Source organism: Rhinopithecus roxellana, chromosome 9 (genome assembly GCF_007565055.1).
Source record: "Rhinopithecus roxellana isolate Shanxi Qingling chromosome 9, ASM756505v1, whole genome shotgun sequence".
NCBI lineage: Eukaryota > Metazoa > Chordata > Mammalia > Primates > Cercopithecidae > Rhinopithecus > Rhinopithecus roxellana.
Window position 1 is genome coordinate 63,148,451 of NC_044557.1, and position 16,176 is coordinate 63,164,626.

The following is a 16,176-nucleotide window of genomic DNA, read 5'->3' on the forward strand; positions in this document are numbered from 1 at the left end:
TAAATGTTACTTATTGAATGCATGACATTTCATCTAGAATTCACAAAATCAGTCAAATGACTTTATTCTTATCATCTGGGTACCCTACTTTGCTAAGCAAACTGTGTTACATGTGGTTTTGTTTATTACAGTCTGTGCAAAAAGAAACATCAACAATATTACTATCATTTCACTTTGTTATTTCTGGTATTCCACTAATGCCTCATTTGTAATAGTTAGGTATATCTTTATCTTTCTAGTAAACTGTTTGGTTTTTAAAGAATAGACAATTTTAAAAATGTTGAAATATAGTATGTATCCCTAACGGACTTTGTAGGGGATAACTTTCTTTTTAATATTGGTTATTTCTTGATTATATGCTGCTTATAAAAAATACAAAGCTTAGACATTTACTTTGTTTTTTACCTTTTGCAATTTTTGTTAAAGTAATACATATTCACTTTAATATGTGAAACAGTGCATTAATATGCACAGAAATATTTTTAAAAAGCTAATATACTTTCCATCCCTTTTTTTCCCACCTCACTTTCTTTATGCTGATACAAACATAAACACATGTGTAGGTTTGTGTTGAGTATGTATTTTAATGTGATTATTTGCATATTTTGGAACTTGCTTTTTTAAAACACCATGTTGTCGTTGTTGTTCCAGCATAACTGTATAATTATAACTTATTCTTCTTTTTTTTTTTTTTTTTTTTTTTTTTGAGACGGAGTCTCGCTCTGTCGCCCGGGCTGGAGTGCAGTGGCCGGATCTCAGCTCACTGCAAGCTCCGCCTCCCAGGTTTACGCCATTCTCCTGCCTCAGCCTCCCGAGTAGCTGGGACTACAGACGCCCGCCACCTCGCCCGGCTAGTTTTTTTGTATTTTTTAGTAGAGACGGGGTTTCACCGTGTTAGCCAGGATGGTCTCGATCTCCTGACCTCGTGATCCGCCCGTCTCGGCCTCCCAAAGTGCTGGGATTACAGGCTTGAGCCACCGCGCCCGGCCAACTTATTCTTCTTAATAACTGTGTACTATGCCATAGTATAAGAGAGTATCATTATTTCTTCAGTAATTCTCCTGTTTATGAACATTTAAGATGTTTCCCCTTTTTCGTTACTACTCATAATGGTGCAACAGATAACTTTGCTTATAGATCTCTATGCATTCATTTTCTTTCTGTTTTATTAAAGATGCAGGATTGTGGATCAAAAATAATGTGTATTTCAGTTTAATGAATTTCCTTTATAAAATAAATAACATTTTATATACTTGTTATCATAAAAATAGACTATAGAATATGGAAAACACATAGAATGAAATAAAAAGCATCTATAAATCTACCATCAAAACACAATCAATGTGCTAACAAATTGGAAGTTATTTTTTCAATTGTTTGTAATTATTTACTTCTTTACAATTCATTACATCAATTGTGTTGTAATCCTGTAAGGTTTATTTTTACCACAAGGAAGATTTCACATAGTAATTTCAAATTCTGAATTTTTAATTTTTTTTTTTTTTTTTGAGACAGGTTCTTGCTCTGTCACCCAGGCTGGAGTGTAGTGGTGTGGTCACAGCTCACTGCAGCTTCAGTCTCCAGGACTCAAGTGCTGCTACCTCCTCGCCTCTTAAGTAGCTGGGACTACAGATGCATGCCACCTCACCCAGCTAATTAAAAAAATGTTTCTTTGTGGAGATGGGATCTCACTATGTTGTTTAGGCCAGTCCGAACTCCTGGGCTCTAGTGATCCTCACACCTCAGACTCCCAAAGTGCCGGGATTTCAGGTGTGAGCCACAGTGCCAGGCCTAAGTATTTTTTTAAGGCCCAAGTAGTTTTTTTTTTAAGGCCCTTAAGTTTTAACTATAGATTTGTCTTTGTTGTTCCTACTTCTTTCACTTAAAGAGAACAGCTGAGAACTTCCAATGAAATTTGTAATATAATCTAAAAAGTGGAATATTGATAAAGGAAGAAAAAATAGCCCTGAAATAGGACTGTGCAAGCTTGAGTATTCGGTATGGCATCTACCTGATTAGACATGGGATTTTGGTTAAGTTACTTGACGTCAGAACCTCAGTTTCCTCCAATATTTCCAAATTCAGGTAATAATGACTTACATTTTAAGATAGTTATTTGCAGTTGAAGAAAAAGAAGCAAAAATATTAAATGGTATGTTGTTACTTAACTTGATTCTGTCTTAGAACCAAAAATGTCAAAGTTTTCCAAACTCAATATCAGAAAGTTTCTTTTTGCCTGCTTGCAGTCCATCCTGATCATCATCCCCATAGGCAGTTCTTATTCTGATTTCTGTCATCATAGGCTCAGTTTTCCGATTCTGGAAGTTCATGTAAGTGGAACTATACAATATATACTCTTTTGTATCTGGTTTCTTTCAACAAAATGTTTATGTGGTTTATCGATGTTATATGAATATAACATATTTCTATACTGTGCGGTATTATGCTATGTAAAATTAGTAAACTATTCTAATTCTAAACTAATGTTATCAGTAAAATTAGTAAACTATTCCACTAAGTAGGATAGATTAATAGGCTCTAAGTGAAAAACAAGTATTCTTTTAGCACCACTTTACCTTTCTTTTTAAGAGAAGGATGTTTGTATTCATGTATGTGTGTGCATGTATATATGTTACTGATAGACGGATATATAGGTAGGTGAATAGATAGAGTGGTAGTTTTGGTTTGAAAAATTGAGAAGAATTCATATAAAACAACTATGAGTTATTACGTCTTGGGAAAATGGAGCATGTGAGACCTACCTTTTATATACTTTTAAAAACTCATGTAATTATGAGTTTTACCTTTTATGTTTTGTGTCTTTCAGATGAGGGGAGGAGGAGCTATACCACCTACCAAATAAATGAAAGCTTTTAAAATTACTTTTTTCTTTCTGCTCTGTTCCTTATTTCAACTGTCTCTCCAATTTTTTTTTCTAATTGTATGGGGAAATGTAGGCTTTAATTTAGCTCTTAACATTACAAGAGTTGCTCTTAACCTCCCATAAACAAGATTATTATGCCCATTATGGTTTTAGGGTGTGTGTGTGTGTGTGTGTGTAGTAGCTGGCTATTTCTGTCTATGATAATTTACCCTGTTCCCCCCATAACCCCCACTCCCAATGCATTTCCTTGGAGAGATCTTTTGAAAGTCCTGGCAGTTATTTACTAAATATAGTACTTTAAAGCAACGAGATAGTATTCATTTAAGTAAGTGACAAATTTTTCAATATTTGGGAGTTAATATTTTAAACTCCCAAAATAAAGATTGATCCTTTTTGGCAATTTAGCCAAACCTTCAATATTTGATTGTTTAAAGATAGATTTAGTTTCTGATGAGTGAGGGAAACGAATCTGAAAAAAATGATATACTTTGCTGTACTTTTGTCATAGTTTATAATCAAATCCTTGGAAACTAATAGCATTAGTAAACAACAAAATAATTATAAAATTAAAATATTGAATCATTAACAGATTGTTAGCAAACAATAGAAAATATTGGGGTTTTAAAAAAATGATATTGTTTACTATACTGAGGTAGTCAGCCTCAAAAGATGGCTATGAGTCAGACCTCCTAGTATTTATGCTCTTCTATTGGCCTTTCCCCTTAAATCTGGGCTGGCCCTGTGACTTGCTTTTGACTTGCTTGTGGTGAAAGTGATACTGTTTGACTTCTGAGGACAGGTTATAAGGAGCCTTGCATTTTCCGTGCGAGTCACCTGGCATATGTGCTCTGGGAGAAGCCCGCCACCATATGTGAAGGCCAGTATCCCTGAAACTGCTATGTTGTGAGGATGCCTAAGCTAGTCACACAGAGAGGCTAATTGTAAGGAAGGAGAGAGAGAAATGCTTCTCTGACTCTCAGCTGTTGCAGTTATTCCAGCTAAGTTATCAGACATATGAGTGACAAAACCATCTTGGATCTCCAGCTTGATTGAAATTTCACATGATTCCAGCCCAAGCCACCATCTGATTGCAGCTACATGAGTGAGACCAAACCAAGAACCACTCAGATAAGTCTAGAAAATTCCACAGAACTGTAAGAGAGAAATAATAGATTCTTGTTTTTAAACCTTAGTTTTGGAGCATTTCCATAGCAACAAATAACCAGAACAGGTATTTTTAATTAAAATTTGTCTTAAATATATTTTATTATGGAAAGGACCAAGATATTCTACTCATCGTCAGCATTTCACTCTTTTCTAGATGACAGTATTTTGAGCCAAGGGATATGATTTAAATAATTGACACAGAATTGCAGATAAAGAGAGGTTCTGAGGTTAAGAATCAGTTCAGCCAGAACCAATCTGAAGCATCTAAGGCTACTAGAAAGCTTTAAGGAGCCATGAATCATACTTTAGGGACCCAGCAGTAATGAGGGGGTTCAGGTTGAATCCAAGCATTTTCTGTTTATAAATAGAACAATATAATAAGATATGTAATAATTTACTTTAAAGAAATTAAATAAGTATAAAGCTTTCACTCTTTCCTCCTCATTTACTTTATTTGCTACTTTAGATGGTATTTTGGTGGCTCAGTTAAAATAATACTTAATAAAGTTAGGCTTCATGTAAAGGGGTGGGATTTGTATCAGATTAATGTAACTTCTAAGTCCCTTTATGCATTCCAGATAAGAGGAAATGTGAAATCCCTAATGCCAGAGACTGCTGTTTTTTGATTGCTAATGCTTTGACCTCAAAGTTCACTGAAGATTAGTATATTAGGCATAGTGCATTCAAGCTCATTTTTTAAGTTATCTTTATGTTTTGTCAACTGCCAGGTGGACTCTGGGCATTTTTTGGGGAAATGTGGTTAAGGCGGCCATAATTAGCAACTGCTTGAAATACTTACCAGGTATTTTAAAAGAATATTAATAAGACCTCATTTAATTTGGTTGGCAGCTCTTAGATGATTTCTACAGTGATCATGATCATGTCTTACATTTTTATATATTACCTAGCCATTTAATAATGTACTTGAGAACTAAATATTTTAATAGTATTTCCTTACAGTCTGATACAGCGTGCAATGTTAGGTATTTAAATGTTGTCTAATACATAATTTTGAGCTCAATTAGCTTGAAATGGCAAGTTCATCTAAAGTACATATGAATAAAAGAGATTATAAGTATAGTGAAGTGTAACATAGAACTGGTAAATATTTTAAATATATGTACTCATTATGATTTGTGAATATTATAGCCAAAGCATGCAGCTGCAACAACTTCCAAAAATTAAAAACTATTTGAAAACTCTTTTTACATTTTACACTTAATAAACTAATTTGTACATAAAACACATTATTTATATTTAAAACTAAAAAAATTCACTTTCTCCAGCTATTCTAACAAAAACTTAATAAGTAGGCATTGCTTTTAAAATGACACAATCTACCAGTTATTTGGTAAAACTAGCATAATCATAAATTTCCCATCCATGCTTTTTCCAAAAATACTAACCCATATTGTTCTCTCTGGACCTGTTGTAGGGATGACTAATCCAACTGCTGAGGTCTCCCTTTATGTGTTTGATGGAACACTTGGCTTGCTGGACTACAGCTGTGTGTTTATGTGCAGTGCACACCTGCAGGGGCCTGACAAATAGCTGTAGTATGCAGAGGATACAAAATTACCCTGGCAGTGCTGCAAATAAGGAAGTTTCTGTTTTGAAGTCCATATGTTTGTGTGCTTGAGATGCCAGCTGGTGTATTTATGTTGCATGCACAGATGTAAAACTGCCAACTGATTTTATACCAAATAAAGTCTAATCTTTTTATACGTACTTTGTGTCAAAGTTATGAAGTGGTATGTAAGAATATTCTCATGACTTAGCTCTTTTAAAATAAAAGCTGCTATTAAAAATATGAACTCATAATATCATTAGGAAAGAGAGGAAGAAGGATAGTGATAGAGATGGTATTTCTTAACTATTATCCTGTGTATAATAATGTTATTACTATATCATTTGATAAGTAAAGTTTTGATGTGTTATAATCATGAATGATATATATTCTCTTTTGTGGCTAGAGTCAGGTCTTTATGAAATCCCAATTTATGAATACTGAAATGTGAAAGACAAATTTATATAATTACTTGACTTGAAGGCTTTGGCTATTCTATTTTTCAAGTACATTTGATTTTAACAAGTTGAAAGGATGGTGCATTTTTTGCCATTTTTAGAATGTATTTAAATTTGTTCTGAAAGAAATACTAGTGTTTATAAATACCAGGGATAATATTTCCCAAGTCTATGGAAATTTTAAAACCAATATAAAAATAGTGGAAAAGTCAGTTATTCAGAAGAACCTTTGAAAGAAGCAATTGTTTTTGTTTCTTTTAATATGTCTTCTCTAACTAAATGAAGAAATATATTTTATTGACTGTGTCCATCCCAAACAAGAATAATGATTTGATTATTAGAAAATTGATCTTCAAATTAATATTTGCAAATGAGATACTTTATATGTTACTTAAGTGTAAATGTAGATTAGAGTGGAAGCTTTTTTAAAAAATTAGTGTTGGATATATTCATTTTCTCTAAGAACTATTATTGCTTATGAAGCAGTGATTTTTTCCATATATAATTGTTTTTTTTTTTTTCTTTTTCTTTCTTTGTTTTTTTTTTGGAGATGGAGTCTCGCTGTTGTCAGCCCGGGCTGGAGTGCAATGGCGCCATCTTGGCTCACTGCAACCTCTGCTGCCTGGGTTCCAGCAATTCTCCTGCCTCAGCCTCCTGAGTAGCTGAGATTACAGGCATCTGCCACCATGGCCAGCTAATTTTTGTACTTTTTTTTTAGTAGAGGCGGGGTTTCACCATGTTGGCCAGGCTGGTCTCAAACTCCTGACCTCAGGTGATCCACCCACCTCGACCTCCCAAAGTGCTGGGATTACAGGCATGAGCCAACATGCCCTGCCCATATATAATTGGTTTCTAATATTAATAGATATGTTTCAGTTGAATCATTTTCAAAAGGATTGACTTTTACTATATTTGAAATATATGTACAAATTAAGAATTTTTAGACATTGCTCAACAATAACTGTTATCAGAATGGTTATATTTGTTTTTGTTTTATTTATAACCTCTTTATTGTTTTGTATCATTTTATATGTATAAGTTTATAAATATTTGCAAATGGAGCAAAGTAGTTCAAGTGCTTTTCAAAATCATGTTAATTTTCTTATTAGAAAATTTTAATGGTACTGTAAAAATATGTTGCCGTATATAATCTTGTATTCAGTTTTGCATTTGAAACACACTGAATTTGTCTTTCACATAAGTATATCTAGATATATTGATTCTTCTGATATTAATGTAAGTTGTAATTGAGTTCTGATTTTTTACTTATAGAATTGCCTTATCATAGTTCCTTATTTGACTATATTTTACTGACATTTTGTATGCTTTCCTAATTATTATTTTTATTGATAGTGTCAAACTTGTAAATAGTTTGTAATGCCTTTAAAAATTTACATAGTGTTTAATAGGCATCATTCCTTTTACTTCAATGATAGGCATGATGCCTTTTTTTGTCGTAAAGGGATGTATATTTGCTATTTTTTCTAGCATGATTTTACTTGAACTTTTACTATAATTAAATTTCAGCAAATGCGGGAAAGGCCTGAGCTTTTAGCATTGTCCCTTAGCCTTAAAGTCTAAATTTTGACTAAGTCAGGCATCTTAATTCATGAAGAAAGTTTGATTTGGAATAAGTTTTATATAATGAGACAGAAAGATGGACTAGAGGGACAAGATGTTTCTGACAAAATATACAATTACTTGTATGATTAAAAAGTGCATGAAGAAACCAAGTACATCAATTTTCCAAATGAAAGGTAGTATGGTATACTTGAATTAACTCTTGATCAGGAGACATACAAAATTCTAGCCCTGTAACACACAGTTGTATGTTGTTAGACTGGTTTCCTGGAGCTTTAGTGTAGTTTAATTTTTCTACCAGAGAAAGGGAATAGTAATTCTGATTAATATTGATATGAGTATTAATAATAAGATAATGGACATAAAGCTGTTCTGTGGTCAGGGTGTGGAGCATGTAGTAGGTGTCCAATAATAGTTGACTTTTTTTTTTTAAAGCAGTAGTAGTAACACTTTGAAAAAGTTCATTACATAGGAAATATACATGTAAAGTTAGCTCAGAAAAGGATAGACATAAGAAAGCTTCACTGATGCCTTACGTTTTTTCCTGAAAATATATTTTAAAGAAAGGACCAAACCTCAAATCTTTACAGCTAAAAGAATCTTTTATTACTTATTTGAGAGATTATGTTCAATACATTGCTTGGTTATTTAGTGCTAGGGCCAACTGCCTTTAGTAGGATATCACTTCAAACACTGCTGCCGCCACTGCAGGTTGCAAGCACATGATTGAAGGCTTCTAGTTCTCAGCTCATGCCCAGATGTCTTTCAATAACTATAGCCAGTAATTTCTTCAAATTGCTCACTTTATCAGCAGCACATGTCATCAATCCTGAAGTGGTTGGTCAAGTCAACTGCAGAATCTTTAGCTTATAGACACAGCTGCAAACAGGTGAACAGGCAGAAAGTAATTTGTGCAGCTTGGTGGCTGTCAGACGAAAGACAGACAATCTGTGTTTAAAACAGATTGCAGGCCCTGTATGGGCCAGACAAAAGGGATTTCTCCAACTGCAAATAATTCTAAGGTTAACATATTTTCCTTTCTGCCATTAGGTGATTTGTTAAAATTGGAAACAATGAACATTATAAATCTACACAGAAACTGGAGACAAGATGAAAGAGAAAATCAGATCACTAAATAGGTTTACATTTGTCTTTCCAAAGAAGTATAACTGGCATTCATATAAGCTGTTTTCTCACAAATTAAGCCAAGTTATAAAATTCTTTGAAACTTATAAGATTATAAATTTACTGGTATTAAAAAAGCAATGAACCTTGAACAGTCCAGTTTTTATAAGTAGTTTTTAGAGTTAATTGTTAATTTGTAGATGTTGGAATTTGCTTCTTTAAAAATATTATTTAGTATTTTTCTTGCAGCTTTATTAAGTAGATTTTAAAACTAGCATATGCTAGATATAACACACTTTTCAGCACATAAAATCTACCATGGTTACAGAACAAAAATTCATATGGAGAAAAATATTCTGAGGATCTATGCATTTAAAAAAGTTATCCTCACATTTTTTCCTTTGGAGTTATTTAGATCAGAATCTGAAAGATACCTGAATCTATCTGTAAAACAGTCATATTTTAGAAGATAGTTCTACAATAACACTAAGAGTATTCATCATTTTTGTCCATAAATCTCAAAATGATAAACTTATGAGAGTCTGAATCAGCAAAGTTATTTCTCAACAGTATTGGTCCATTATAAGTGCCTACTCATTAAACTAAACAGGAAGAAGGACTATATTACATTAGCTAAATGAGTACCTCATGACAGAAGACTACTGAAGAAGATATACACACTATCTTTAAGACACACTATCTTAAATATCTAAAAAAGTTTAGATATTTAAAATATGTATACATGTGTAGTGCATGGATGCATGTGTTTGTAGGGAGGAACACATGAGAAATAATTGAGTAGTCCTTCTTTGTTTTCGTACCAGAGCTTATGTCTATGATATAGAGAACTGTAAGTGAATGTTACTGATTTATTCTCTCTTATTTTTGGCTGTCTTGTGCTTTCTCTCTTGTTTCACAATCAATTTAGTATTGTAATTGTTTTTTATAGGTAATGATCTGTGTAACATAGTGTTTAAGAACACAGTCCTCAGTGTCAAATTGGATTTAAGTTCCAGTTTGATAATACTGTGTGATTTTTGAACAAGTTACTTAACCTACCAAATCCTTAGTTTTTCAGTGGTGATAGTGGCTGTTTATTAACTTAGGTTGTTTTGTGGTATTAAAAACTCATATAAAGTATTGTGCCTTGTGCCTTGTACTTATTTAAAGCTTCAATAAACTTTAGGCATTTTCTGCTAGAATCCAAACATCCTGAGGAAAGGGAATGTTTTGGTCTTGCTCCTAGCTGCTTCCTAAGCATTTATTAACATGATTTGAACCTCTAAGAACTCAGAAGTAATCTGAATGAACTTGTCAATAGTTCTGTAATTTTTAGAGTCCACTGTGCTGATTTCCTTTAGTCATAATATTCCTTTCTTGCCAAATGCCTTGACCTTAAATATGACAACAATTCTTATTTATTTATTGAGACAGAGCCTTGCTCTGTCACCCAGGCTGGAGTGCAGTGGTGCGATCTTGGCTCACTGCGACCTCTGCCTCCTGGGTTCAAGCGATTCTCCTACCTCGCCCTCAGTAATCCCAAGTAGCTGGGATTACAGGCACTCACTACTATGTCTTACTAATTGTTGTATTGTTTTAGTACAGACAGGGTTTTGCCATGTTGGCCAGGCTGGCCTCAAAACTCCTGGCCTCATGTGATCCACCCGCCTCAGCCTCCCAAAGTACTGGGATTACAGGTGTGAGCCCCTGCACCCCGCCCTGATTTATCTGTTAAGTATAGACAAAGCGGTATGAATATTTTACTGTCTCTCATTTCAGTTTTTCTAACATTAGGAAATTGTTCTTGATTACAGCTGTTTGTCAAATATAGCTAGCTGTGGTGCCTCATGCTCACAGAATAATCTGGCATTAAAAGTCAATTATATTTTACTGTTTTTTGTTTTGTTTTGTTTTTTGAGACTGGGTCTCGCTTTCTCAACCAAGCCTTTTGGTCTCCAAACTTGCCCAACATGGTTCTACTCCATTCTTTGGCCAAAAAATCAATGGGTTCAAGAACACAAGTTTTAACTCTAGGACTTAACTTTAGATTTCTCATATCAAAATCGCTTTGCCTCTAGAGCAGTAGTTAGAGCTTCCAATATATGCTGACTTTCAGGCCCTACACCATACCTATTGTTTTGAAATCTCTAAGGATGGGGCCTGGATGTCGATCTTTCAATAAAATCTCTTTTTGTCAATCTAATGTGGACCCATGGTTGAGAACAAGTACTCTAGGACAGAGACTGGCAAGTTATGACCCATGGGCCAAATCCAGCCCATCAGCTGTTTTTGACTGGAATGCAGTAATCATCATTATTTGGCTGGTTAGTTATTATCCATGGCTGTTTTGTGCTACAACAGCAGAGTTAAATAAATGCAACAGAGACTGTATGTCTTGCAAAGCCTAAAATATTTATTATTTAACCCTTTATAAAAAATGTTTGCTGGCCGGGCGCGGTAGCTCAAGCCTGTAATCCCAGCACTTTGGGAGGCCGAGACGGGCGGATCACGAGGTCAGGAGATCGAGACCATCCTGACTAACACGGTGAAACCCCGTCTCTACTAAAAAAATACAAAAAGCTAGCCGGGCGAGGTGGCGGGCGCCTGTAGTCCCAGCTACTCGGGAGGCTGAGGCAGGAGAATGGCATAAACCCGGGAGGCAGAACTTGCAGTGAGCTGAGATCCAGCCACTGCACTCCAGCCTGGGCGACAGAGTGAGACTCCGTCTCAAAAAAAAAAAAATTTTTTTTTGCAAACCCATTTTAGATTATGAGCTCTGATGCGGTGACTCATGCCTGTAATCACAGCACTGTGGGAGGCCAAGGCGGGTGGATCATGAGGTCAGGAGTTCGAGACCACCTTGGCCAACGTGGTGAAACTCCATCTCTACTAAAAATACCAAAATTAGCTGGGCGTGGTGGCACGCACCTATAATCCTAGCTACTCAGGAAGCTGAGGCAGGAGAATCACTTGAACCCAGGAGGTCGAGATCTCACCACTGCACTCTAGCCTTGGTGACAGAGTGAGACTCTGTCTCAAAAAAAAACAACAAAAAAAAAAAACAAAACAAATGAAGAAAGATTATGAGCTCTGATTATCAACAGTTTTGCACATATTTCATGTTTGTTGCTACTTCAGGTAATCCATTGGTGAATTAGCTAGATATTTTTGATTACCTTTTTATTTCTTGACTAATAGTGAGCTGTTTGAGGGCAGGCACTGTATTTTATAGCTCTTTAAAATCCTCAACCCCTAATATAGTTAATTTTGCATAGTGGGGTATAAGTAAATGTTCATTAATTGACTCTAGTTATTGGCCTTCAGTTATTGCATGAAGATACTAGTAAGGGACAGTGTGGAGCTTTTGATTTGTGCATGTTCAGTTTTTTTTTTAACTCCTTCTATTAAAATAGACATTATTGTAATTTAGAATATTACCAAGTCATCATTATATAATTACAGAAAATCCCTTAATTTTTTTTTCATTTCTGGAATTACCATCAACCTTCATTACTCATTGTTTGTACTTAATGTTTAGATCTAAGCTACAAAACAGCATACCATATTTTCATCATCATTACTCTTTTAAAAGTTTGCCTTCATTCCTGTTTCAGGGAGTTTGGGCAATGCCTGTGATATTTGTGTCTTGAAAATATCTCAGTGGTCTGTCAGATACGAGGTTGATCCAATTTTAATAATAGTTTTTTCTACTTCTTTATCTTTAATAGATTGAAATTATCTTGGCTTTTGCTGGTAGTGTAGTCATAATAATTTCTAAATTGTGGGTGCTCAAGGGAGAAAACAGACCCAAAATGTCCTGTATTGGTTCTGTGTTATTCCCCTGGAATGATGTGTTTGACTAGTTTTCTTTTAAACTATTAACTACATAAATTTTGTTCAAGGCTGGTGTCTTAGCATTTGTATTACAACTATAGTTAGTACACATACATGTCTTCTCTATTCATTAAGAAAGATCACTATCTTACATTGTTTTTTTTCATTTCACTTGTTAAATAAAGTGAATATGTTATTTAGGGCAGGGAAAAAAATAAGGCAATCAGGCAGGTTGCTGACGGCAGTCCAAATGGCTGATCAGAGAGTCTTTATATGCATTGGTAATGTGTTGTGCAATATAAGCTGAAATATATTCCACAAGGGAGGAAAACGGAATAGGTTACATACACTGTTCCTAAGTGCAATGAATATAAAACTCCATTACTCACTTTAGGCAGGTGCTTTTTATATGAGGCTTTAAAGTAATATAAAACTGCTGGTGAAATGATTGGTTTATACAGACACCACTTAGCTTCCAGTGCTCTAACCAGATAAAGAGACTAAAACTATTAAGATATTTCTTTAATGATTCAGGGATTGATGTTTAATATTCTTTTGGTGTAATAGCCTGTCCCTGTAACATTGTATAGTTATGAAATTTGTGTGTGACTTGGTTATGAAAGACTTTTTTCTGGGAAAGAGGAAAAAAGTTTGTATTTGTTAATGATAAGGAAATGAATCTCTCCAAAATTTCTTTCAATGTATACATATATAGAAAGATGTATATCTGCATTTGAAAATATTTTTGAAGGACTTTCTAAATACGTTTCTTGGTAGTTTTTTTCAGCTTTTCTCCAAGAACGATTGAACATTTTATAGGCATTATGATTGAATAAATTTTGTAATGTATAATAACTCTCTTTAGGATAACTCTGCAGTTGGTTGATGAACATTATAAAGCATTAAAATGTGTATTAGTTCATAAAGATTTGCAGTGATCTCACTTAGATATACAAACCGCTATATTTCTCTTTTTTGACACTTTTACAGAGAACAAGTACCTGCTTATTGTTTTAATGCTGAACATTCTCTTATGAGTGAATTTTTATAAACTAAAAGGGACATTAAAAGGATAACAAATAGGCATTTTTCGAATTTGTCTTAGGTTCTAAATATTTGAACCAGATGGTTTTCTTTCTAAACTGTCATTGATTGATTGATTAATTGATTTTCCCTCCCTCCCATCCCTCAGTGCCTCCATGTCTCCCCCCCTGGAGCTTCCCCCTCACCCCTAACCCCGCTTCCCCTTATTAGGTGACATTTACATACAATCAGCTATTTTAGAGTGTATGATTCAGTGGTATTTAGTGCATTCACAATGTGCAAACTACCAGGCCTCAGTTTCAAAATACTGATATCACTCCATAAAAACACCCCATAGCTTTTAAGTAATTGCTCATAATTCCTCCTCTCCCTCATCCCCTGGTATCCTCTAATCTTATCTACTTTTGTCTCTATGGATTTTCCTTTTCTGGACATCTGATATTAAAGGAATCATATATTAATATTATGGGACCTTTTGGTTTTCTCCAGAGATCTAGCTAAGTTGTTGTGTGTATCAACAGTTCATTCATTTTTTATTGCTCATAATATCCCATGGTATGGATGTACCACGGTTTGTTAAATAATTTATCTGTGGAAGGACATATTTGTTGTTTCCAGTTTTTGGCTATTACAATAAAGCTGTGATAAACATATACAAGTTTTTGTGTGAACATGCATTTCATTTCTCTGGGAGTAATGCCTCAGAATACAGTTGCTGGGCTGTACGCTAGTTGAATGTTTAAATTTTTTTTTTTTTTTTTTTGAGGCAGAGTCTCGCTCTGTCACCCAGGCTGGAGTGCAGTGGCGTGATCTCAGCTTACTGCAAGCTCTGCCTCCCAGGTTCACGCCATTCTCCTGCCTCAGCCTCCCAAGTAGCTGGGACTACAGGTGCCCACCACCACGCCTGGCTAATTTTTTGGATTTTTAGTAGAGACGGGGTTTTACCATGTTAGCCAGATGGTCTCCATCTCCTGGCATCATGATCCGCCTGCCTTGGCCTCCCAAAGTGCTGGGATTACGTGAGTCACCGCCCTGGCCTGAATGTTTAATTTTTAAATGAATGGATGTGACTGTGTTTCAATAAAGCTTTATTTATAAAAGCAGGAAGTGGGCCAGATTTGGCCTATGTGGTTTGTCTAACATGGTTATAGGAAGAAGGAATTGGTGGATAAATATCATGGCTTTGTTAACGCCTATTTAATCATGTTCCTTAAATATATTGTTTAGTAAACTGCTTTATAGAATTACCCATATAGTAATTTTTGTTTTCAAATAGTAAACTTAAGATGATATCCCATTTCATTCCTTATATTGGTAATTTATAGTTTCTCTCTTATTAGAGTTTTTTCAGTTTTATTGGTCTTTATAAAACGTTTAAAAAATCAATTTAAAATTTTAAATACAATTTTTTTATTTTTAGAATTTTGAATATAAATTTTGTTGATTTCTGCTACCTTTGTTATTTTTTGCCCATGCTTTTTTTTTGCTTTGGTTTTATTTTGCTTTCCATGTTTTTGGTGTTTTAGGTGAGAGCTAGATTATGGAATTAAGACTTACTTTTACTGTGCACATTCGGTGCTATAAATTTCTCTCTGTGTACTGCTTTAGTTGTGGCCCACAAATTTTGATACATTATGTCTTCATTCAATTTTTGTCTTCTGTTTCATTGGAGAATTCCTCTTTGACTCATGGACTAGACTATTTAGATCTGTTTAATTTCCAAGTTTGGGGAAATTTTCCTACTACTTTTTAAAAAATTGATTTCTAATTTGAATCTATTGTGGTCCGAGAACAAACTCTGTAAAACTTCATTTATTTTATTTCTGTTCATTTCCGGGCCAGTATAATATTGTCTAGCTTGTTAGCTGTCTCATGGGCATTTGAAAAGAATGTGTATTCTGCTGTTCTGTAACCTAGAAACAGCTTTTTAGTTGATGGCATTTTTGACATTGTCTGTATCCTTGCTGACACTCTGTCTAGTTGTTGTGTTTGTTGTTGAGAGGGGTATCGAAGTCTCCAAATATAGTTGTAGATTTATTTTTTCAGCTCTATCTCTTTCTGCTTCACATATTTTATAGCTATGTTGTTTGGTTTACACATATTTCAAATTGCTGTGTCTGTTCAGAGGATTGGCTCTTAGGATTTTTTTCCTCTTAAACCTACTTTGTTTGACATTAAAATATCCAGTTTTTTAAAAAAATATTGAGATAAAGTTCACATAACAGAAAACGTATCATATAGCTATTTTCAAGTGTACAATTCAGGAGTTTTTAATAAATTCTTGTAGCTGTGCCGCTATCACCACTGTCTAATTTTAGAACATTTTTATCTCCCCAGAAGCCGCCCCATACCCATTAAGCAATCATTCCCCATTCCCATTTCCCCACAGCCCTTGGCAATGACTAATCTACTTAGTGTCTCTGTGGAATCCTGATTTTGAATATTTTCTATAAATGGAATCATGGAATATGCAATGTTTTGTATCTGATTTATTTCACTAAGAATAATTTTTTCAA

At 34.4% G+C, this 16,176-nt stretch overlaps 1 protein-coding gene across 14 annotated transcripts in view; it reads left to right on the plus strand.

Moving 5' to 3' along the window:
- Positions 1-16,176, plus strand: part of VPS13B (vacuolar protein sorting 13 homolog B) — a 904,863-nt gene that overhangs the window by 253,231 nt on the left and 635,456 nt on the right. Inside the window, exon 18 of one of the 14 annotated variants that reach the window (XM_030937302.1) lies at positions 5,487-5,775. The exons of the other annotated variants lie outside the window; for them this stretch is intronic. Coding sequence (XP_030793162.1) covers positions 5,487-5,602 — 116 coding nt within the window. The 3' untranslated portion in view covers positions 5,603-5,775. Of the gene's footprint in view, positions 1-5,486; positions 5,776-16,176 lie in introns of those variants that run through there. 14 annotated transcript variants of the gene reach the window in all.